Source organism: Dermochelys coriacea, chromosome 6 (genome assembly GCF_009764565.3).
Source record: "Dermochelys coriacea isolate rDerCor1 chromosome 6, rDerCor1.pri.v4, whole genome shotgun sequence".
NCBI classification, from domain to species: domain Eukaryota; kingdom Metazoa; phylum Chordata; order Testudines; family Dermochelyidae; genus Dermochelys; species Dermochelys coriacea.
In genome coordinates, this window is record NC_050073.1 from 64,780,976 (window position 1) to 64,805,927 (window position 24,952).

The 24,952-nt window shown below is 45.1% G+C and overlaps 1 protein-coding gene across 1 annotated transcript in view; it reads left to right on the forward strand.

Annotated features, from left to right (window-relative positions):
• Positions 1 to 24,952, forward strand: part of LOC119857450 (cytosolic phospholipase A2 zeta-like) — a 58,629-nt gene that overhangs the window by 516 nt on the left and 33,161 nt on the right. The window contains exons 2-3 of the mRNA XM_038406415.2: positions 17,978 to 18,106; positions 23,327 to 23,399. Coding sequence (XP_038262343.1) covers positions 17,996 to 18,106; positions 23,327 to 23,399 — 184 coding nt within the window. The 5' untranslated portion in view covers positions 17,978 to 17,995. The remainder of the gene's footprint in view (positions 1 to 17,977; positions 18,107 to 23,326; positions 23,400 to 24,952) is intronic.

Below are 24,952 nucleotides of genomic sequence, written 5' to 3' on the forward strand. Positions count from 1 at the left end.
TACCCCAGATGAGGAAGAGAGAGAGGGAACAGGGAAGGATGCTTTGCCTGCATTGCAGGACAGGGAGCCTCCAAATCAGCCAGAGACAAGTAGCGTTTGTTAAAGATCAGGACACAGACCCTTCCTTAGGGAGTGCATTAGGAAACCAGTTCACAGCAGTGCCCCTACAAAGGAGATTTGGGGTGGGTTTTTTATGGAAGTGGGTAGGATATATAGGGAAGCCCCAGTGATTAAGAACAGGGCCCTGTGTTTACTGCTCACCAAACAGTTCTTGGTGAGCAGTGAATACAGGAGAGCATTACTGTGTTTAGCCCATGATTGCCCATTTCAGGGGTGGCCAACCTGATTCTGAGTGAGAGAGCCAGAATTTACCAATGTACATTGCCAAAGAGCCACAGTTATATGTCAGCAGCCCCCCATGAACTTCTGCCCTTGCCCTGCCCCGGCTCCCAGCGCTTCCTGCCCGCGGCAGCCCTGCTGATCAGCACCTCCCCCTCCCTCCCCACACCTGCTGATCAGCTGTTTCATAGTGTGCAGGAGGCTCAGGGTGGGGGGGAAGAGCGAGGGCATGGCAGGCTCAGGGGAAGGGGTGGAGTTGGGGCAGGGCTTGTGGCTGAGCTAGGGGTTGAGCAGTGAGCACCCCCGGCACATTGGAAAGTTGGCGCCTGTAGCTCCAGCCCCAGAGTCAGTGCCTATTCAAGGAGCCAATATTGGCTTCTGAAGAGCTGCATGTGGCTCCGGAGCCACAGGGTGGCCACCCCTGGTCCATTTGCTGGACATCTAGGAGTAGAGAGGACATTTGAAAGGCTTCCGAAAATTGTTTTTTTTTGGCATGGTATAAATCTAGAAATAAAGGGATACTCTGACCATGGTGCCCAACTTTATTACATAGGAGAGCTTCGTAAACCTAAGCACAAGCTTGTGTGGGCCAAACAGATTCTACCTACTGTAATAAGATTTAAAGTCACCTGTATTAATTTATATTTTAAATTCAACTTGTTTTATATTTATTTAGATAGAAACAAGCTATGTATAGTATTGTCTATTTACACACTTGTGTAAACTAAAATGATGTAAACATGACAAAATGCTAATGAATTGGCAGTTAATATATTGTGTTGAACAGGCTGTGGGCCTTCCGCAATGCTCTGGTGGGATCTGTGCAGCCCACAGGCCATAAGTTGTACAACCTTGCTCTAAGACCTGTGATGTGTGCCAAAAGCAGAAAAAGGCTATAGGTCTTTATAAAGTCTCATTGCAACTATTACCTGTAATTGGAGAAGCATTCCATAGGCTTGCAATGGCCATTACTGGTCCAGTTCCTAAGCCATCCAAAAACAGGAAAAATATATATTGGCGGTAGTTAACTTTGCTACCAGATACCCAGAGGCAGCAGCCCTAGCTAATATAGAAGCAGAAACAGTGGCAACTGTGCAAGTCCTTTACATATTTACTAGGCTGGGTTTTCCAAAAGAAATTTGACCCACAATCTGACAGTGTTTCATGTCCCACATATACTCTCAGTTGTGGAAAAGGTGTGGGGTAAATCCATTAAAGCCTGTCTCATATCATCCAGAAACAAATGAGCTAGTTGAAACCCACTTTGTCCATGCTAATGTATGGAAGGCAAGGGACTGGAATGTGCTACTGCTTTACCTATTGTTTGCTTACAAAGAAGTACCGTAAGAATTGACAGGGTTTGCCCCATTTGACCTCTGATACAGAAGGAAGGTGAAAAGCCCCTAGATCTGGTCAGAGATTTCTGGGACGGTAACATTGACACAGATGGGGAACCAGTGGCTGAATTTGTATCTAAGTTCAGGGCAGAGATATTGAACAGCATCACCTTGGAGAAAGTCAGTCTGTACAAAAAGCTTAGTGAGAGAGTCTTTGATGTAGGTGATATGGTTCTGGTATGAACCCCTGTAAAAAAGCATAAAATGTAGAACTCATGGGAGGGTCTCTTTGGGGTGATAGATGAAATGAAGTCACTTACAAAGTACAGAAACCCTATGGTCAAGACCCACCCCAAAGGGTATGTATTAACAGATTGAAAGCTTACCATAACAGGGAGGCTGTGGTGAACATGATGTGCTGTGCAGGTGAGGACCACAATGTATTGCCTCTCCTAGACTTAATTTCTGAGAATAGGGGGGACACCTCTTTAGAGAGGATTAATGTAAGTGAAGAGTTAATCCCACTAATAAGGAAGTCATGGCTGTGTTACAAAGCCAAAAAAGGACACTTTCTAACAAATTCACTTGAGAGAGCATCACATTGATACCAATAAGGTACACCCAGTAACTAACAGGGTTTACAGAACACCAGGGACAATGAGGGAATGGATCGAGGAGGAGGTGCAAAGAAAGCATGCTAGACATAAAATTGCAGTAGTTGCGTTTCCCCAGTTGTCCTAGTCCCCAAGAAAGACCATACCTGCTTTTCCCTCTAAGCTGTGCGTGTATGCGTTCGCACACAGATCCTAAACCCCGGGCACACAGCAAAACACCGCGTGCACAAAAATTTGCACAGAAGCACAATTTGTACAGAAGAAATTTCTTGCACACACGGCCTGTCAAAAATTAGAGGGAACGTTGACCGTACATACATAAGTTTGACAAACATAAGTTTGTTTGTGTGTGTGTATGTGTGTATTATAGAAAACTTAATGCTCTTATAGTTCAGTTACTTACCCTATGCCTTGTGTGGAGGTATATTAAATGTTTAGCTCTGCTAAGCATATCTAATTACTGTGGATTTAACCTAGGGATACTAGAAAATTCCTTTGGACACTGAGTCACGGAAGAAGTCTGCATTCGTTTCTGATTTTAGACTTTTTGAGTTTAAGGTACTCTTGATTCTTTGGAGTTCAACCCAGACCAGTAAGAGGTTGTCACCACCTGCCCTGTAACTGTGGGTGCTCTAAATGCTATACCACTGTGACTCATAACACTGACACCAGCAGCGAGCCTACAAGCATGCAGGTCATACCCTGGCTTTCACCACCCAGTTAGTTTTTGCACAGTGACTCCAGCAGGCACAACCACATTCTTTGCCTAGGATAGGTACCTTATATCCTGCTTGTCCCACATTTTAGGAAAAGAATTTCAGAATGTTTGTAATTTTGAATGTTACCGGTACATATGCCATGCAATAATATTAATGATTGGTGAGTTGTTAGTTTTCCAGTGATATACTTTACATGCCACCTGTTGAGTATATATCATTACAGCATGTTGGTTGTAGTGAATACGTCAGGCCTGACGAGTTGCTGACACAGGGTAGTGAACCACCAATGGGCCTCTGTGCCACAGTGCTATTCTTTGAATTAATTAATAGAGGTGTTGCATTCCAGAGCCTGGTTAATTGGGTATTACATGGGTTCCAGGACTTTGCTTTCAGCTACATAGATGATATTGCTATATTTAGTGACTCCTGGGAGGAACACTAAACACATGGGAGGAAGGTTTTGTAGGGAGGCAGCCCTCACTAGGTACATCTGCACTGCAAAATAAATAAATTTGGTGCCAGCGAGTCTGAGTCCAGGTCAATTGATGCACAGTGCTCATGCTACAGGACTAAAACTAGCAGTATAGACATTGATACTCGGGCTGCAACCCAGGCTCTGAGACCCACCCTTCTCACCAGGTTTCAGAGCCCAGGCTCTAGCCCAAGTGGAAACATCTCTACTGCTATTTTTAATCCCAAAGCGTGAGCCTGAGTCAGTTGACTTGGGGTCTGGGACTTGCTGCTGCATTTTTTTGTTTTGTTTGCAGTAGACATGCCCACAGTAAATGTGTCAGTTTACTATGGGGCTAGCAAGGTTTCCTTACCTGGGGGCCAAATCCACCTAGATCCCTTGCAAGTGGATATATTGCGCATTGACCTGTTCCTACTACTAAAAAAATGAGTCCAATCTTTTACAGGTCTGGCTAACTATTATTGAAAATGTGGGAGATTTCAGTGATATTGTTGCTATCACAAGTCTGTGCCAGAAAAAGTGCTCTGGTCAGACACCTGTCTAAAGAGTTTGATACAACAAAACAAGAAATCCATTTTGACCAGTTCAGATTTTAAGAAAATGTTTGAATTCTGCACTGGTGCATCCACCATGGGTCTCAGAGCCATACTGATGCAAACAGAGGACAACAACAGGAAATGTCCCATGCCGTTTCTGATCAACTGTCTCTCACTGAACAGAATTACTCTGTCACAGAAAAAGTGTGTTATGCTATCGTGTGGACTGTAAAACAACCCAGATATGGCTACCTATTCAATAACTAGTTCATGGTGTTAACAGACCATTTGCCATTCATATGGCTCCATAGAACAAAAGGAACCGACTCCAGATTGCTATGCTGAAGCATAACTTTACTGGAGTATGATATAGAGATTAAACATATTGTGGCAGGAGAACAAGGTATCTGACATCCTATCTAGAAAGGAGGGGCAAAGGTGAAGCTTATGTTATGGCCAATGGCCAAAACTCCAGCACCAAACTCATAAGAGGGGTGACACACCCCATGGGAAGAGCAGGTTTAAACCCCCAAAATGAGAAGTTAACCCAGCTGATTGCATATGGTGGTACTGTATTATAAAAGTGTATTGAGTAAGGTCTTTTATGAAAACTTGTAATGTTCTGAACTTGATGGTATGGCTTCCAAGGGGAGTAGTGGGGGCAAAAACCCTAACTTGTTTTAAGTCTCAGTTTGACAAGCCTATGGAGGGGATGGTATGATATTGCCTACAATGGCATGTGGCCCATCTGTGACTGCTATTAGCAAATATCTCCAACGACTGGAGATGGAATACTATAGAGGAAGGGGTCTGAGTTCCTACAGAGAATTCTTTCCCAGGTATCTGGCTTGTGGGTCTCTCCCACATGCTCAGGGTCCAACTAATCACCATGTTTAGTGTCGGGAAGGAATTTTCTGCCAGGTCAGATTGGCAGATACCCTGGGAGGGTTTCACTTTCCTCTGCAGTACAGGGCACATGGGTAACTTGCTGGTTTGAACTAGAGTAAATGGTGGATTTTGTTTACCTTTTAAGTCTTTAAATCAAGATTTGAGAACTTCAGTAACTTAGCCAGAGGATATGAGCCTATTGCCAGAGTGGCCTGTAACATGCAGGAAGTCAGACTAGATGATCATGATGGTCCCTTCTGGCCTTGAAGTCTGAGTAATGAGATATGGATACAGACTGTGGCTATGAATCTGTATATTTGTGTTCTAGAAAACTGTGTTCATAATCTATACAACAACTTCAACTACACCTCACAGCAGGGCTGTGAGCAGTCAAGTGGAGAGGGGAACCTCCCAAGCCAGGTGTTTACACAAAACTGGCTTCAAATAACTACCTATTGTCCAGCCAAGGAAAAGACAAGGATGGATCATTAGATTAATGGAAAGAGAATTTCCACACTCTGAATAACCATGAGTCACCATGGATTGAGAGAGGGGGGGAAAAATGAACAGAAAGGAAAAAAAGTCTTTTAAAGTAGACTGGGGACTTAAGTCTCTTATTCAGAGCTTGGGGGACAACAGAAGGCTGTCCATGAATACTGCCATCCCTCCTATAGTTAGAGTATTCTCTGAGAAACTGTTGAAAGAAATTGATAAATGGTATTAGAAAAGAGATTTTCTCTAATGTGAAAGAGTAAAACTGGAGGTTGCATTTTTGTTTTCTGTGTAACTTTTCTGTTTGCTTTCCCTTACTATTTCATCTTTGAATCTGTGATTTTTCTATCACATAAATTGTGTTTATTTTTACCCTGAGCTGGTCTCTGCTGTGCAAACTAGGTGGTCTCCTGAGGTCCCTTCCAACCCTGGTATTCTATGAAACTTTGTAGATGATCCCTGTGACAATCAGGGTCCATATTCTACAAGAGGAGAACAAAAGGTTCAGGCTTCTCCCCCGCCCTCCCAAATGAGCAGTTAAACCAACTGATTGCGTGCTGTATTACTGTAGTTTAAAATGTGTAGAGTAAGGTCTTTTGTGAAAGATGGTAATGTTCTGAATTTGATAGTCATTACGAGATATGTCTACAGACCATGATTATGAATACGTGGGTGTGTATGTATAGAAAATTGTAACTGTGGAGCAACTTTAGCATCACCACACAGCTGGGTGGGGAAGCAATCAGGCAGAGCTACCTCCCAAAGCCAAAAACTAGCTTCAAGTACCCACGTATTGTACAGCCCAGGAAAAGACATTGATGGACCATTAGAGTTAATTGAAAGACATTGAAACAATTTGAAACTGAAAAAAAAACAAAACCATTTTGGAAAAGTAATGACGCGTCTATACTACAGAGTTAGATTATCTCAGCTGTAGACAAGGTAGCTTATGTCCAACCAACTGTGACTATCTAGTGATGCTCCCACCAATGTAAGGGCACGTCCACACTGGCAGAGTTACAGCACTGACAGTTACAGCACCGCTCAGAGAGCGCTGAGGGAAAACCGCTTTTGTGTGTTCACACTGTCAGCTGCCTGCGCAATAGTGTTCACAGTTGCGGAACTTGCAATGGTATCCAGAGCGGTGCACTCTGGGCAGCTAACCCTCAGAGCACCTGTTTCTCTTCTGCTGCTAAGACTTGTGGGAAAGCGGAGGGGGTCGTGGGGCATCCTGGGTCCTGTTCCAGTGATCCGTGATGCATTGCTTCTAATGTTTGTTGCTATGCTCAGGATTGCAGTGCTTGTATTGTTAGGAGGTGATTGGTGCACATAATGCAATAAGGGGGTTTAACGTAATTTGTGCGTTGCTTTGTAGGGTTCTTAGCTTTCAATTAATAGAATGCTTTCAAACCAACAATTCTTTTAATAAAAGACAACCGGAGGAAAGAGTCACACAAAAACAAAAAAACCCAGCAGCAGCAAGGGGGATGGGGGAAGGGAAGGTCCTAGAAGGAGGAGGGGTCCCGGGACTGCTAAAGGTTTGTGTATGTCCAGGCATCATATCCAACCTTTTTCCTTTGGAGTACAATACAGTGGGTACTGTACTTCAGCAGGGCCAAACTGCAGAGGGATGGGTGTTGAGTGCAGTGGGTAGTGGGAGTCCGCAGTGCAGGACTATGAGGGGGAGGAGTGGAATGTCACTGGTACAGACTGAAGCCAGGAGGTGAATAAAAGTGTGTTGGCGGTGTCTGGGGGGTGCATGGGAAAGAGTTTTGTGACAGCAGCTGAGGGGTGGGCGGGCGTGGAGCTGCTCAGTTTGCAGTGCTAGTATCGTCTCGACCTGTCTTCTTGGTACTCCATATCCTTTAAGACCTGCTCCATGGCTTCTTTCTGGAGAGCCACGTTCTCCTTTCGGTACCTCTTCTTGCTGTCCCGACACTCCTTCAATTCTTGTTTCTCGGAGGCAGAGTGCATCATGCAGAAAGTCCTCCTTAGTTCTTCTTGGCCACTTTCTAATTCTGCCTCGCCATTCAGCCACTGATAACAAAGAGGGAGGCTAGGCTCCCAAGGTCATCTCTGTGAAGTTTAAATGCAACATTTTACAGAAGCAGTATTATTTGCAACACACACAACACTGATTCAGTGATTTAAAACTCAGCCAGTATTCACACACCTATCATTAACTGGCTGATCCCAGGCAAGCACCCATGAGCCACAAGACCCCCAAAATGGTGAGTAGCCACAGGGTAAATCACTCTTCCCGGACCCTGCTGTACACTGGGCATATGGCTCTTGGGGAGAGCCAGCACTGTAGGGGGGGCTAATAATCATTCCTGTCCCCACACTTTCCACAGGATGTGACCATTATGGAAGATGCCTTGCTGTTGCTGCTTCCTGGTCAGGAATTGCCTCTCCTCTTCCCCCCCTTCCCCCAATCCCTCAGTGAGAGGCAGCCAGGTGCTCCCCCGCTCAATCCTTCACTGGGAGGTGACACTGGGCCTTCAGGCTGCTAGCCCTGGGGTGGGGAGGCTCCAGCTGTCAGTGCCACACAGTGCCCCACTTCAGTCAGTGGAAGTGCTCCTGGTGAGGATGCAATCCAACAGAAGGTGCTAGTGTGGACACGAAAAACTGCTGTAATTACTTAATTTTGTAGTATAGACAAAGTCTGAGACGGTGGTTCTCAACCAGGAGGTACATGTACCCCTGCAGGAATGCAGAGGTCGTCAAGGGGATACATCTTAAGGCAACGCATTGGGGAGTATGCAAGGTCAAATGCGCTCCTGAGAAGCTGGTCTGGGGTTGGGAGCAGAAGGGTGGGGCCAGAGCTTATTTGAGCTGCTGGGATGCTGCCTGGTACAGCACAGCAGCTGCCTGGGAGAGTGCCTGGTGGTGGCGGCGGCAGGCTGCCCCCTGACCAGGTTCAGCTTCTGGGGACAATGGCTGAGCGAGCTGGAGCCCCCTCAGTACATTTGGTCCTTGTCCCCAGAAGCCGAGCCCAGGCAGGGAGCAGGCTGCTGCTACTGTTCCCCCCCACCAGGCTCTCTCCCAGGTAGTTGGCCACACTGCACAGAGCAGCAACCAGGAGTAGCTCCGTTCCTCTCCCTGCCCAGGCCTCGCTGCCAGAGAGAGAAGCTGAACGTGCTGAGGGGGAGCTGGCGCAGCAGGAGGACAGAGCCTCCCCCAGCAGGTAATGGGGAGCTGGGGGCTGCTGTCCTTGGGCCCTGTGCACTGTGGGCAGGTGGAGGGATCGCTGCGGCTCCCCATAGCTGGCCGGGCTGCAGCTCCAAGACCTTGCCCCCAGCCGGCAAATATGGGGAGGCACCAGTCATCGCATCTAGATATTTGCCTAGTTTTACAACAAGCTACATGAAAAGCACTAGCGAAGTCAGTTCAAACTAAAATTTCATATGGAGAATCACTTGTTTATACTGCGTCCATATACGATACACTGAAATGTAAGTACAACATTTATATTCCAATTGATTTATTTTATAATTATATGGTAAAAATGAGGAAGTGAGCAATTTTTCAGTCATAGTGTGCTGTGACACTTTTTTGCATTTTTAGGTCTGATTTTTGTAAGCAAGTAGTTTTTAAGTGAGGTGAAACTTGTGGGTATGCAAGACAAATCAGGCTACTAAAAGGGGTACAGTAGTCTGGAAAGGTTGAGAGCCACTGGCCTAAGAAAGGAGGGAGTTTTGCCCACGTTGAGTATCTATAGTGAATGAACAACTCCCCCCACTCCTCCCCACCCCAAATGCTTTACATGGTTAAGGTTTTGAACTGAAAAGCATCCAGAAACTAAGGGCTGGTCTACACTAGGAAATTAGGTCAACCCCTACAGCGCAGGGTTGACGGAAGAATTCTTCCATCCACCTAGCTACTTCCTCTTGGTAGCTATGCTGAGGGGAGAACCCTCCCCCTCCTCCCTTTGTTGTAGGTAATGTCTACCCTGAAGCAGCATTGAGTGTAGACAAGTTCTGAGGGACAGCCATCCATGAAATGCTGGATCCCCCCTGCAGCTAGGTGGTATGCTGGGAAAATGATTAAAGACAATAGATAACTAGTATGAGATTTGGGATTTTATCTAATATGGAAGTGTAAAGCCTGAGGTTGCATCTGTATATTTGTTTTTTGTGTAACTTTTCTGTTTGCTTTTCCTTTATATTTCATCTTTGAATATGTGTTTTCAATTAAATAAACTTTGTTTATTTTTACCCCGTGCAGGACTCTGGTGTGCAAACTATCTGGAGTGTTGGGGGCCAAAGTAAGCTGATGAGTAGGGGGTTAGCTTCCTTAGTGGAAAAGTCAGTGTCTGGTAGCTAAGAATTTAGCAAGGACAGATTTGGGGAGACTTTGGACTGGGAGGGCTGTTGATGTCACCCTGTAATGAGCAAGTAGGCTTCTGAGAACCAGGGTGAGACCTATCCTTGCAGGCAGGCTACTGGTGTCAGGGCTCTGAGCCAGTGGTGCTGGAAAGGGGGGGCCCGGACCCTCCCACTTTTTGAAAATGGACGGGCCTGGCCCGTCAACTTTTCGCCAGGGTGGACCCCACTCCCTTCCCCTTCTCTTTTCCCCTATTGCTTCGCCAGGCAGCCAGGGCAGTTGTGGGAGCCGCACATCCCCCAGCTCATGTTCCTGCCCCCGGGCTCCTGGCCCACAGCAGGTGGAGGTGATGAGCTGACTCTGTGCCAGCTCCCCACAGCTGCCCTCATGGCTTGCGCTGACCCGGCTCCGGTGCCTCGGAGCTGCAGCCCAGCCCTGGTAAGAGCCATGTGGGCTGCTGTGCGGAGCTGCAGACCCTCCACCTGCCCTGGGCGGGGGGCCAAGGCACGAGCTGGGGGCTGCTGTTCTTGGGTCCCCTGCACTGTGGGCAGGTGGAGGGATCGCTGCGGCTCCCCATAGCTGGCTGGGCTGCAGCTCCAAGACCTGGCCCCCAGCCAGGTTGGGGAGAGCCACGTGGGAAGCGGGTCCCTCCATCTGCCCTGGGCAAGGAGGCTGGGGGTGGGGACACGGGCACGGGGCTGCTTTTGGCCCCCCCTCACTCTGGTTGGGGGAGGGGGCAGACTCCCTGGCCCTGTTATGGCTTCCGGCTTGGCCAGGGGCCGGGTCTTGGGGGGAAGAGGAGGGACAGAGCCTCGGGGTGGGGGCCTCAGTCCCTGCCCACTTTTGGGAATGTTCCAATGCCCTTGCTCTGAGCCATAGATGCACAGCACAAAGGTGTACTCCAAGGCTTTGGGACAGGCTGTGACGGCTCTGGGTATTCCCCCAGATGTGTTAGTCCCTCAATGATCCCTCTGCACATGTTTAATTTTCTAGAGCCTGTTGGGATCTTTCTGAATGAAAGGGGCTATGGAAATATAAAAGCACTTTAATAAAATTCATGAAGAGGAGAGGTGGAGGGGGTCATAGAATGTAAGGAAAAAGCAAACTTTGTCATTTAAACAAAAATAGATGCCCTCGCAATAAAATACCAGTTGTAAGTGCAGTTCGTGATGATCAATTGGGAAAGAGTGCCTCTTTCCTGTTCCTTTGTTGGCTTGGTGCCTGAGAGACTCAGCTTACCATGTCAAACTAAGTCCGTTTAAACACCATTTCAACTGGTTTAAGTGTATCTATATTGGGGTGTAATTAGGTTGATTTCTCATTTTCTAGTTAGAATCATAGAATCATAGAATCATAGAATATCAGGGTTGAAAGGGACCCCAGAAGGTCATCTAGTCCAACCCCCTGCTCAAAGCAGGACCAAGTCCCAGTTAAATCATCCCAGCCAGGGCTTTGTCAAGCCTGACCTTAAAAACCTCTAAGGAAGGAGATTCTACCACCTCCCTAGGTAACGCATTCCAGTGTTTCACCACCCTCTTAGTGAAAAAGTTTTTCCTAATATCCAATCTAAACCTCCCCCATTGCAACTTGAGACCATTACTCCTCGTTCTGTCATCTGCTACCATTGAGAACAGTCTAGAGCCATCCTCTTTGAAACCCCCTTTCAGGTAGTTGAAAGCAGCTATCAAATCCCCCCTCATTCTTCTCTTCTGCAGACTAAACAATCCCAGCTCCCTCAGCCTCTCCTCATAAGTCATGTGCTCTAGACCCCTAATCATTTTCGTTGCCCTTCGTTGTACTCTTTCCAATTTATCCACATCCTTCCTGTAGTGTGGGGCCCAAAACTGGACACAGTACTCCAGATGAGGCCTCACCAGTGTCGAATAGAGGGGAACGATCACGTCCCTCGATCTGCTCGCTATGCCCCTACTTATACATCCCAAAATGCCATTGGCCTTCTTGGCAACAAGGGCACACTGCTGACTCATATCCAGCTTCTCGTCCACTGTCACCCCTAGGTCCTTTTCCGCAGAACTGCTGCCGAGCCATTCGGTCCCTAGTCTGTAGCGGTGCATTGGATTCTTCCATCCTAAGTGCAGGACCCTGCACTTATCCTTATTGAACCTCATTAGATTTCTTTTGGCCCAATCCTCCAATTTGTCTAGGTCCTTCTGTATCCTATCCCTCCCCTCCAGCGTATCTACCACTCCTCCCAGTTTAGTATCATCCGCAAATTTGCTGAGAGTGCAATCCACACCATCCTCCAGATCATTTATGAAGATATTGAACAAAACGGGCCCCAGGACCGACCCCTGGGGCACTCCACTTGACACCGGCTGCCAACTAGACATGGAGCCATTGATCACTACCCGTTGAGCCCGACAATCTAGCCAGCTTTCTACCCACCTTATAGTGCATTCATCCAGCCCATACTTCCTTAACTTGCTGACAAGAATGCAGTGGGAGACCGTGTCAAAAGCTTTGCTAAAGTCAAGAAACAATACATCCACTGCTTTCCCTTCATCCACAGAACAAGTAATCTCATCATAAAAGGCGATTAGATTAGTCAGGCATGACCTTCCCTTGGTGAATCCATGCTGACTGTTCCTGATCACTTTCCTCTCCTCTAAGTGCTTCAGGATTGATTCTTTGAGGACCTGCTCCATGATTTTTCCAGGGACTGAGGTGAGGCTGACTGGCCTGTAGTTCCCAGGATCCTCCTTCTTCCCTTTTTTAAAGATGGGCACTACATTAGCCTTTTTCCAGTCATCCGGGACTTCCCCCGTTCGCCACGAGTTTTCAAAGATAATGGCCAAGGGCTCTGCAATCACAGCCGCCAATTCCTTCAGCACTCTCGGATGCAATTCGTCCGGCCCCATGGACTTGTGCACGTCCAGCTTTTCTAAATAGTCCCTAACCACCTCTATCTCTACAGAGGGCTGGCCATCTCTTCCCCATTTTGTGTTGCCCAGCACAGCAGTCTGGGAGCTGACCTTGTTAGTGAAAACAGAGGCAAAAAAAGCATTGAGTACATTAGCTTTTTCCACATCCTCTGTCACTAGCTTGCCTCCCTCATTCAGTAAGGGGCCCACACTTTCCTTGGCTTTCTTCTTGTTGCCAACATACCTGAAGAAACCCTTCTTGTTACTCTTGACATCTCTTGCTAGCTGCAGCTCCAGGTGCGATTTGGCCCTCCTGATATCTTTCCTACATGCCCGAGCAATATTTTTATACTCTTCCCTGGTCATATGTCCAACCTTCCACTTCTTGTAAGCTTCTTTTTTATGTTTAAGATCCGCTAGGATTTCACCATTAAGCCAAGCTGGTCGCCTGCCATATTTACTATTCTTTCGACTCATCGGGATGGTTTGTCCCTGTAACCTCAACAGGGATTCCTTGAAATACAGCCAGCTCTCCTGGACTCCCTTCCCTTTCATGTTAGTCCCCCAGGGGATCCTGGCCATCTGTTCCCTGAGGGAGTCAAAGTCTGCTTTCCTGAAGTCCAGGGTCCGTATCCTGCTGCTTACCTTTCTTCCCTGCGTCAGGATCCTGAACTCAACCAACTCATGGTCACTGCCTCCCAGATTCCCATCCACTTTTGCTTCCCCCACTAATTCTACCCGGTTTGTGAGCAGCAGGTCAAGAAAAGCGCTCCCCCTAGTTGGCTCCCCTAGCACTTGCACCAGGAAATTGTCCCCTACGCTTTCCAAAAACTTCCTGGATTGTCTATGCACCGCTGTATTGCTCTCCCAGCAGATATCAGGAAAATTAAAGTCACCCATGAGAATCAGGGCATGCGATCTAGTAGCTTCCGTGAGTTGCCGGAAGAAAGCCTCATCCACCTCATCTCCCTGGTCCGGTGGTCTATAGCAGACTCCCACCATGACATCACTCTTGTTGCACACACTTCTAAACTTAATCCAGAGACACTCAGGTTTTTCCACAGTTTCGTACAGTTAGCAAGTTTTCTTCCCTAGACAAGGCCTAAAATGACGGTTTCATTCTTTGCTAGGGCCCTACCAAATTCCCAGCCATGAAAAATGCATCATGGACTGTGAAATCCAGTCTTCCCCCTGTGAAATCTGGTCTTCTGTGTGCTTTTACCCTATACATACAGATTTCATGGGGGAGACCAGCATTTTTCAAACTGGGGGGGTTTGACCCAAATGGGAGTTGCAGGGGGAATCCTGGTATTGCCATCCTTACTTTTGTACTGTCTTCAGAGCTGGGCAGCAAGAGAGGGGTGGCTGGGCACCCGGCGCTAAAGGTAGCGCCCCGTCACAGCAGCGCAGAAATAAGGGTAGGATGGTATGGTATTGCCGTCCTTACTTCTGCACTACTGCCTTCAGAGCTGAGTGGCCAGAGAGTGGCGACTGCTGATCAAGGGCTCGGCTCTGAAGGCAGCAGTGCAGAAGTAAGAGTGGCAATACCAGACCATGCCATCCTTCTGTGCTGCTGCTGGTGGTGGCGGCTCTGCCTTCAGAGCTGGGCTTCTGGCCATCAGCTGCTGATCTCCGGCGGCCCAGCTCTGATGGTAGCATCGCACCAGCAGCGGCACAGAAGTACGGGTAGCAGTACCACAACCCCTGGGATAATCTTATGACCCCCCCCACCACAACTCCTTTTTTGGTCAGGGCCCCTAAAGTTACAGCACCATGAAATTTCAGATTTTAATAGCTGAAATCATGAATTATATGATTTTTTTAAAACCCTATGACTGTGAAATTGACCAAAATGGACTGTGAATTTGGTAGGTCATTGCCAGTACTGTGGTATTTAAGGATATAGAAGAATCAGAATGGTGAATTTTCAGCCCAGTGCAGGGATTTCAGTATAAGTAGTGTGGGACTAGTCTAAACTCCAAGTTCTTATGAGTAGCCAGAAAAATGTTTTTGGAAACTCATTCCCCTTCTCCATTGTATCAAATTTCTGTTCACAATAGAATATTTTGAATCTTAGAGTAAAATGTGATCACCTCCAAAGATGATGAAAAATTGGTAAGCCAATAGATGAATTGCAATCAATATCCACAGTTCCTGTGTAATATGTATTCTTATACTATAATATAAAAGGGCAGAACAGATTTTGCCATAAATATATATTATCTAAAATAAGAGAGAAGCAAGAGATAATCCGTCTTTTTTGTAGTTTATTTGCTTCTATGGGAATACTTAGTATGAGTAAGGGTTACAGGATAGGGTTCTGTTAATTTAAAGATGAAACAAAACGTCTAAGAGTCAAAATGTTATAAGTTGAAACAAAGTCGGAAACTCCACTATCCGTGGAAGTTGCATAAATTTTAAACCTCACAGACCGATTCAATGGCTTTGCCTGCTGTTGCAGAAGCCTATTGCTGAAAGCAGGTGTCAGCTATAGGATTCTATAGGGCAGGGATAATCCATAGGTGGACCATGGGCCAAATTGGGACAGGCAGATGCTTTAGAATGGATCATGAAATCTTTTTATTTACTTATTATTATTTATTATTAATTATTTTATTTTATTATCATTGTTTTTATTTGGTCTGGAGTCTGGACCTTGACTATTCCTTGACCAAGAAATTTGGACCTTGACAAAAAATAATTAATTACCCCTACTATAAGGCGTTGTATGGCATTTCAATAATACAACACAATTACTCTTCTTACATTCTTATGTCTTACTAATTTATATATTTGTTTTCAGTATTAGGTCTGATCATGCACAATCTCTGTTTGCAGTGGTTGTGCAGGATTGGTCTTTTTATAGGAATCACCACTCTTGGACTTACTTTGGCTGTTGCATAGTAAAATATTGGGCAGAGACCTTTTTAGACAACTATGTCGGGAGGGGTGGTTGAGTGTTTATCCAGCAAAACAGTTTCACACCAGTTTCTCCTCCTCTCACTCAAGTATTTCACCTCCACCAAATATCTTATCTGGTCCCACCCACCCAAGAATTCCAATGTTCCAGGCATGCCAGCATTCCTTGAAACACAATCCCTTCAGTGATAACTTGTTGCAATGTTACGCAAATCCTTTCATGTCTAATTGCGTAATTGGATCAAAATAAATTATGATGTGGCAGGATTTGTTCTTTTCATTTATTCCTTACAAACATCTAGAAGATGATAAGGTGATAAGTAACAGCATGGATTCATCAAGAACAAGTAGCGTCAGACCAACCTGACAGCTTTCTTTGACAGCATAACAAGCCTTGTGGATAGGGGGGAAGCGGTAGATGTGGTATATCTTGACTTTAGTAATGCTACTATAAAGCGGGTGCAAAACTGGTTGGAAAACTGTTCCCAGAAAGTCATTATCAGTGGTTCAGTCAATGATTTAGATAATGGCATAGAGAGTGCACTTATAAAGTTTCAGAATAGCAGCTGTGTTAGTCTGTATTCACAAAAAGAAAAGGAGGACTTGTGGCACCTTAGAGACTAACAAATTTATTTGAGCATAAGCTTTCATGAGCTACAGCTCAGTTCATCAGATGCATTCAATGGAAAATACAGTGGGGAGATTTATATACATAGAGAACATGAAACAATGGGAGTTACCATACACGCTATAACCAGAGTGATCACTTAAGGTGAGCTATTACCAACAGAAGAGCGGGGGGGAGGGGGAACCTTTTGTAGTGATGATCAAGGTGGGCCAATTCCAGCAGTTGACAAGAACGTCTGAGGAACAGTGGGGAGGGGGGGATAAATATGGGGAAATAGTTTTACTTTGTGTAATGACTCATCCATTCCCAGTCTCTATTCAAGCCTAAGTTAATTGTATCCAGTTTGCAAATTAATTCCAATTCAGCAGTCTCTCGTTGGAGTCTGTTTCTGAAGCTTTTTTGTTGAAGGATAGCCACTCTTAGGTCTATAATCGAGTGACCAGAGAGATTGAAGTGTTCTCCGACTGGTTTTTGAATGTTATAATTCTTGACATCTGATTTGTGTCCATTTATTCTTTTACGTAGAGACTGTCCAGTTTGACCAATATACATGGCAGAGGGGCATTGCTGGCACATGATGGCATATATCATATTGGTAGATGTGCAGGTGAACGAGCCTCTGATAGTGTGGCTGATGTGATTAGGCCCTAGGATGGTGTCCCCTGAATAGATATGTGAACAGAGTTGGCAATGGGCTTTGTTGCAAGGATAGGTTCCTGGGTTAGTGGTTCTGTTGTGTGGTGTGTGGTTGCTGGTGAGTATTTGCTTCAGGTTGGGGGGCTGTCTGTAAGCAAGTACTGGCCTGTCTCCCAGGATCTGTGAGAGTGATGGGTCGTCCTTCAGGATAGGTTGTAGATCCTTGATAATACATTGGAGAGGTTGGGGGCTGAAGGTGATGGCTAGTGGCATTCTGTTATTTTCTTTGTTGGGCCTGTCCTGTAGTAGGTGACTTCTGGGTACTCTTCTGTCAATCTGTTTCTTCACTTCAGCAGGTGGGTATTGTAGTTGTAAGAATGCTTGATAGAGATCTTGTAGGAGTTTGTCTCTGTCTGAGGGGTTGGAGCAAATGCAGTTGTATCGTAGAGCTTGGCTGTAGACAATGGATCGTGTGGTGTGGTCTGGATGAAAGCTGGAGGCATGTAGGTAGGAATAGCGGTCAGTAGGTTTCCGATATAGGGTGGTGTTTGTGACCATCACTTATTAGCACCATAGTGTCCAGGAAGTGGATCTCTTGTGTGGACTGGATGCATCTGAAGAAGTGGGGTTTTTACCCACAAAAGCTTATGCTCAAATAAATCTGTTAGTCTTTAAGGTGCCACCGGACTCCTTGTTGTTTTTTGTGGATACAGACTAACACGGCTACCCCCTGGTATTTTTAACTAATAATTTCCTCTGCCTCCTCCCTCATTATCGCCCCCCCCATAATAGACGTAAATATCTTCCTTATCCCCTTAATTCTTTGGATTCTTAACTTTGATTGTTATCTAGTCTTTCTTTTTTGCCTTCCATCAGAGAATCTCAATGCACTTTGCAGACACTAATGAACAGTGACATAGGGATTTCTCTGTATTTCAACAGACCAGGAAATTCAAGCCCAGAGAAGTTGCGGCTTGCCCAGAGTCACAGAACAAGTTTGTGGCAGACTGGAAGAAAACATAGTGCTTCTTGTCAGACTCTCTTTCCCCCCTCTGATTGGTTCTCCCTGTTGGGGCAGAGTTACCAGAGTGTAACTCAGGACAAAGCTACAGCAGTTCAGAGGAGTGAGGAGAAGCAGCCGGTCAAATTCCAGTGACTTGGTGTTTTCACTCCTGTTTCTTTACCTCAGGGTTTGGGAAGGTCTCCCATGTTCCGTGCTGTGCTGCTTAGCCGGGTGTCACCCCGAATGTTCCCACTTCTGGCTGCTGCGCTATTCCAGAGGAAAGAGAGGAAGGATACCGGGCTCTATCACTGGCGGGTAATGTAAACTTTTGCCTTTCCTTTGCGCTAAGTGTCATCACCCACATGATAAAGAAGCGACTAAAAGTTATGACACATGCATAAAAGCAGCCCTAAAACAGGGCGAACGCAGCCTTTGTCATGTGTGGGAGAAGCTACCTAAAGCAGAGTTTGGATAGCAAAGGTGATGATAGTGACTGGGCTTAGTTGCTCATTCCTAGACTCTGGGCTTCCTAGGTCGGAGTCTGTTTGGCAATGTATGGTGAAATTTTAAAAAGTGCTCTGTGTGGCCTTAAGTCAGCTCCCACTGAAGTCGGGTGGTGAAACTCCCACTGACTTCAGTGGGAGTAAAGTTAAGGAAATGCTTTTGCAGATTTCATCCATAGTCTATTTTGACTATAAAGAAGCAGAGCAATTCTGTGCACTTTCCTTTTAGTCGCTCCCCAGACTAATGGGAATTTACAGTCTGAATCCTACCAAGTATGGCAAGGATTAGTCCAGACTAAGCCCCTGTCTAAACTACCAATACAACTATGTCTGGTAACTTGGTAGTTAGTTGTTCCTTACCTTGCAAGAGTTCCAATATGTAGTACAGAGTGGCTGTTAACCTTGTTTTATAGCCAGGCTAAAGCTGCTGTTAAGATCCACTCTGCTCTACATATTAGAATCATACTTGCTTTGTAACCTAGGTAGGGGGTAGCCCACTTTTAACCAGGTTTCTTCATGTGGTTATACTTGTAGTGTAGATGAGGCTTCATGTGGGAGGCAAATAGCAAAGGTTACAGAAAAAAATCATGAGATGTTCGCTATGTGCATGTCATTGTTGGTTCCTGTTTGATTTACGTAAAACGATGACTTTGTTCATTTTAAATTGTTTTTTAATTTGTTATATTGAATACAGGGTTTGGAAGAGCAAAGTCAGGCAAGAGGGCAGAATTGTTACTGAACATCAGTGCTTTGCAGTCTAAGCAGGGATTCATCAGGAGTGTGAAGCTGTCATTTTTGGAGACTTGCGAGTTTAAAATTTTAGTTAATACCTGCCACATTAACTATTTACAAGTGAAATGTTGCTGTTGAGAATTAGAGGTGCACAGATGCTGTCCCTTTGGTTTATTCAGATTCAGACCCACTGAGTTTCACTTAGAGGATTCAGGCTCATCCAAACTCAGATAGCAAACCTGGCAATTTTCTGTGCTTGTTATGCTTATCAGTTCACTCAGCCCAGAAGAATTCCATCCTGGGCAATCTGAAGTCCCCTACACAAAAGGGCCACTTATTCAGGGAAGTAAATTTCACCTAGGGTGCAATATGCTACCTCTGGAGAAAGGGCACCTGGGCCATAAACTCAATTCCAAGAGCTGTCTCACACTTGAATCTATTTCACAAAGATTGATTACTCATATAGCACAGCTGCTCTGCTAGGAATCAGCTACTCTTCCGGCCCTGCCTGTCTTGCCCCTGGGACTCAGGTAGTGCAAACTTGGTGATGTCACATTTAATTTCTGGGTTTATTGTGCATGATTATCTTGTAATGTGATATGACACCACCGTGCCTCTGATGAAATAAAACTGCATTAGACTAAGAAAGGTGCTAGTTTACTTAAAAGCATAGGACTTGGAACAGACCTAGCTCTCATAGCTGGCAGAGACCTTTATGCTCCTGAGTCTTTAATTTATGTTGTGGAAGTTCCTCTGTTTGGGGAATGTTGATTCAGCTGAGTGGCTGTGGTTGACAAACATCTTTTCTCAGAGGCTCTTGGAGAGGATCATTATCATTGGGATTGCAACACATGGATGTATACTGACATCCTTCAGAGTGAAGAGGGAGTGGGATGTGTGCTGGTGTTGTGTGATCTCCCAGATGCCAATATTATAGACCCTTGTGTCTCAAGTCAGGAGAGTTCAGTCACTCGTGATGGCAGGCATTTTGCAACCACATCCTTACTGTATTTAACAGTCTACAGGGCAGCAGCAATTTTCCACCAGGGAGGAAGGGAAAATAACCTTATGTGCAGCCCTGTATCTCCTTCCTGAAACTTGTAGACCAAGTATTGGGAATGTAGAAAGGCGGGTGGCTTAGGTAGAGAGGTTATTTTAGGGATATTGAAAGAAGAAAAACCTATTAAGAAAAGAGTCAAACACAGAATGTGTTTAACGTGGGGAGGGGGGAACACAGGTGGGGGTGGGGTGAGGTGAGGAGAAGATCTAATTATGTCTCTGATGTATATTACACTCAAAAAACATTACAAGAATGTTAAGGTTACAAGACAAACACTCAAAACTTAGGTTTCAGAGTAGCAGCCGTGTTAGTCTGTATTCGCAAAAAGAAAAGGAGTACCCGTGGCACCTTAGAGACTAACAAATTTATTAGAGCATAAGCTTTCGTGAGCTACAGCTCACTTCATCGGATGCATTTGGTGGAAAAAGCAGAGGAGAGATTTATATACACACACACAGAGAACATGAAACAATGGGTTTATCATACACACTGTAAGATAAGATCACTTAAGATAAGCCATCACCAGCAGCAGGGGGGGAAAGGAGGAAAACCTTTCATGGTGACAAGCAAGGTAGGCTAATTCCAGCAGTTAACAAGAATATCAGAGGACTTAAGGCCACACAGAGCACTTTTTAAAATGTGAAATAGCCCTCTACACCAACATTCCACACAAAGATGGACTACAAGCCGTCAGGAACAGTATCCCCGATACTGTCACGGCTAACCTGGTGGCTGAACTTTGTGACTTTGTCCTGACACATAACTATTTCACATTTGGTGACAATGTATACCTTCAAATCAGCGGCACTGCGATGGGTACCCGCATGGCCCCACAGTATGCCAACATTTTTATGGCTGACTTAGAACAACGCTTCCTCAGCTCTCGTCCCCTAATGCCCCTACTCTATTTGCGCTACATTGATGACATCTTCATCATCTGGACTCATGGAAAAGAAGCTCTTGAGGAATTCCACCATGATTTCAACAATTTCCATCCCACCATCAACCTCAGCCTGGACCAGTCCACACAAGAGATCCACTTCCTGGACACTACGGTGCTAATAAGCGATGGTCACATAAACACCACCCTATATCGGAAACCTACTGACCGCTATTCCTACCTACATGCCTCTAGCTTTCATCCAGATCATACCACTCGATCCATTGTCTACAGCCAAGCGCTACGATATAACCGCATTTGCTCCAACCCCTCAGACAGAGACAAACACCTACAAGATCTCTATCATGCATTCCTACAACTACAATACCCACCTGCTGAAGTGAAGAAACAGATTGACAGAGCCAGAAGAGTACCCAGAAGTCACCTACTACAGGACAGGCCCAACAAAGAAAACAACAGAACGCCACTAGCCATCACCTTCAGCCCCCAACTAAAACCTCTCCAACGCATCATCAAGGATCTACAACCTATCCTAAAGGACGACCCATCGCTCTCACAGATCTTGGGAGACAGACCAGTCCTTGCTTACAGACAGCCCCCCAATCTGAAGCAAATACTCACCAGCAACCACACACCACACAACAGAACCACTAACCCAGGAACCTATCCTTGCAACAAAGCCCGTTGCCAACTCTGTCCACATATCTATTCAGGGGATACCATCATAGGGCCTAATCACATCAGCCACACTATCAGAGGCTCGTTCACCTGTGCATCTACCAATGTGATATATGCCATCATGTGCCAGCAATGCCCCTCTGCCATGTACATTGGCCAAACTGGACAGTCTCTACGTAAAAGAATGAATGGACACAAATCAGACGTCAAGAATTATAACATTCAAAAACCAGTTGGAGAACACTTCAATCTCTCTGGTCACTCGATCACAGACCTAAGAGTGGCTATACTTCAACAAAAAAGCTTCAAAAACAGACTCCAACGAGAGACTGCTGAATTGGAATTAATTTGCAAACTGGATACAATTAACTTAGGCTTGAATAGAGACTGGGAATGGATGAGTCATTACACAAAGTAAAACTATTTCCCCATGGTATTTCTCCCTCCCACCCCCCCACCCCCCCACTGTTCCTCTGATATTCTTGTTAACTGCTGGAATTAGCCTACCTTGCTTGTCACCATGAAAGGTTTTCCTCCTTTCCCCCCCCTGCTGCTGGTGATGGCTTATCTTAAGTGATCACTCTCCTTACAATGTGTATGATAAACCCATTGTTTCATGTTCTCTGTGTGTGTGTATATAAATCTCTCCTCTGCTTTTTCCACCAAATGCATCCAATGAAGTGAGCTGTAGCACACGAAAGCTTATGCTCTAATAAATTTGTTAGTCTCTAAGGTGCCACGGGTACTCAAAACTTAGGAAATGTCACTACTAAGTTTGTCTATGGAACCTTGGTTTGCTCCCCTTGTGTGCATGCATTGCAATAGTTTTTAATTACATGATCACTTAATATATTTCTACTGGACCCCTGCCTCATTCAGTGCACAGAATATTTTGTTTTAATCTTCATAGATCAGTGTTTGCCCCATTCAAACCCTGCTTTGAAGACAAAATTATTAATTTCCTGTTAGGCTTTTCTGTGGTGCTCATCATTATAGTATCTAAGTGCTTCACAAACAAGTTATTTTCACAACACCCTTGTTAGGTAAGCTGGGGAAGGAATCTTATCCTTAATACCCATCTGTAAAATGGGGATATGTCTAGACTACAAAAAAAAAAAAAGGAAAAAAAAAAAAGACCCATGGCAGCGGGTCTCAGAACCCAGGCCAACTGACTTGTGCTCAATATAGTAATGTAGCTCAAGTGTTCCATACAAATGAATGGGACACGCTAAGCTAGGAGGAAGGTTTTAAAAATTAGGTTAATATCTAATTTATAGCTCAGCAGTAATAGGGTTAATTAAGCTATTTGAAACTGAGCTGTAACAACAGTGAGCCCTAAAGAGTTCTTTTTTCTTCTATGACTGTCAGTTTGACTATCTAAAAAAAGATTACTTTTACCTGTGGTGAGATGGGAATTCATTTAATTCTCAGCCTCCCTTCACTGTGGTGCTCTGCCTCTGTCCTTCGCCCACCTTATTCAGAGATACCACCTTATATCTTCACTTTCTCAATTTCAAATAGTTCTTATATTTCAAAACTGAGATTTACTTATAGTGCACTCTGTGCAGGGTGTTCCACTTCATTCCCTTATCTTGATATTTGCATGTTTTTGGAAGGTGTGCTGAAGCTGACATTAACACAGAACCTGCTTGTCTTTACAGCGTGAGAAGCATCCTTACTACAACCTCACAATAAAAGTCCTCAGAGCCAGAAACATCAAGGGTACAGATCTATGTAAGTACTTGACCAGTGTTGTGCAGACTCATGTTTTACACAATGCACAACTGTAACATAGCCAGGATTTCCTCTGGTTGATGTAACACTGCATTCCCCACAGCTTGCTTGTTTTTTCTAAAATATCTGCTCTAGGAATTGCTTGGGGGAAATTCTCTGGCCTGTGTTACACAGGAGGTCAGACTAGATGATGATGGTCCCTTCTGATCTTGGAATCTATGAATCAGTCATTTTCAATATCTATTGTGACAGGGTCGGGCCAGATGGCTACAGGAGAGTAATAGAAGGCAGATATATTAGCCCCAGGTTAAGTAGGTCCCTTTTCCCTGGGTAAGGTAACAGGGAAGGTTCCAGAACAATCAGGAACCTTCTGGAGACAATTAAGACAGAGAGGCTGATTAGAACACCTGCAGCCAATCAAGAAGCTGCTAGAATCAATTAAGGCAGGCTAATCGGGGCACCTGGGTTTAAAAAGGAGCTCACTTCAGTTTGTGGTGCATGTGTAAGGAGCTGGAAGCAAGAGGCGCTAGGAGGTGAAAGTGAGAACGCATACTGTTGGAGGACTGAAGAGTACAAGCATTATCAGACACCAGGAGGAAGGTCCTATGGTGAGGATAAAGAAGGTGTTGGGAGGAGGCCATGGGGAAGTAGCCCAGGGAGTTGTAGCTGTCGCACAGTTGTCCAGGAGGCACTCTAGACAGCTGCATTCCACAGGACCCTGGGCTGAAACCTGGAGTAGAGGGCGGGCCCAGGTTCCCCCCAAACCTCCCAACTCCTGGTCAGACACAGAAAGAGTTGACCTGGACTGTGGATTCATGAAAACGGCTAAACTAAGGGCTGCCTTGAAGCTCCAAGGTGAGAAAATCCGCCAATAAGCGCAAGACCCACTAAGGTAAAGGAGGAACTTTGTCACAATATTTACATAAAACTTTTTCCTACTAAAATGTATTATATATTTTCAAGGACTGAAATAGAGCCAGAATTCATATTAGTACCTTTTATGTCTCTGCTCCCTGTGCACATCCAGCCAGGACCTTTGCTGTGTTTTTTAAACACAGTTTCACCAATGTGGCTGAGAGAGCCTTCTACCAGGCAATGCTTGCCTTTCTGCATAAATTTTCTGTCTTAGTTCGAGCTCCTATACATCTGTCTTCTCCCTGAACTACAGCCCCCCTTTTCTTTCTCCCTTTGTTGTTAGGCTTATTGTTAAACTATGTAATGTGCATGAATGATGCTAAAAGTAAAGCTGTTCTGTGCCCTCCAATCCATTTTTGTTTCTAATATTTTGATTAATTTTTCCTTCCCCTTTTTTAATATTTGCTTTTACAGCCCCATGACTTTTAAAATCTTGTTGGCCATTTTGGGTTTACAGTGTTTTTTCTTAATTAGTATGGATTTTGAGATTGAGATTTTAGATTTAGCTATAACATCCAGTACTAAATTTATTTAAATACTGAGTATCTATACAGCTAAGGCTACAATAATGCTGAAGTCCTGGATTCTGCAATAACACAATATGTTGGTAGTCTGTGGCTGATGATGATGATGACGAC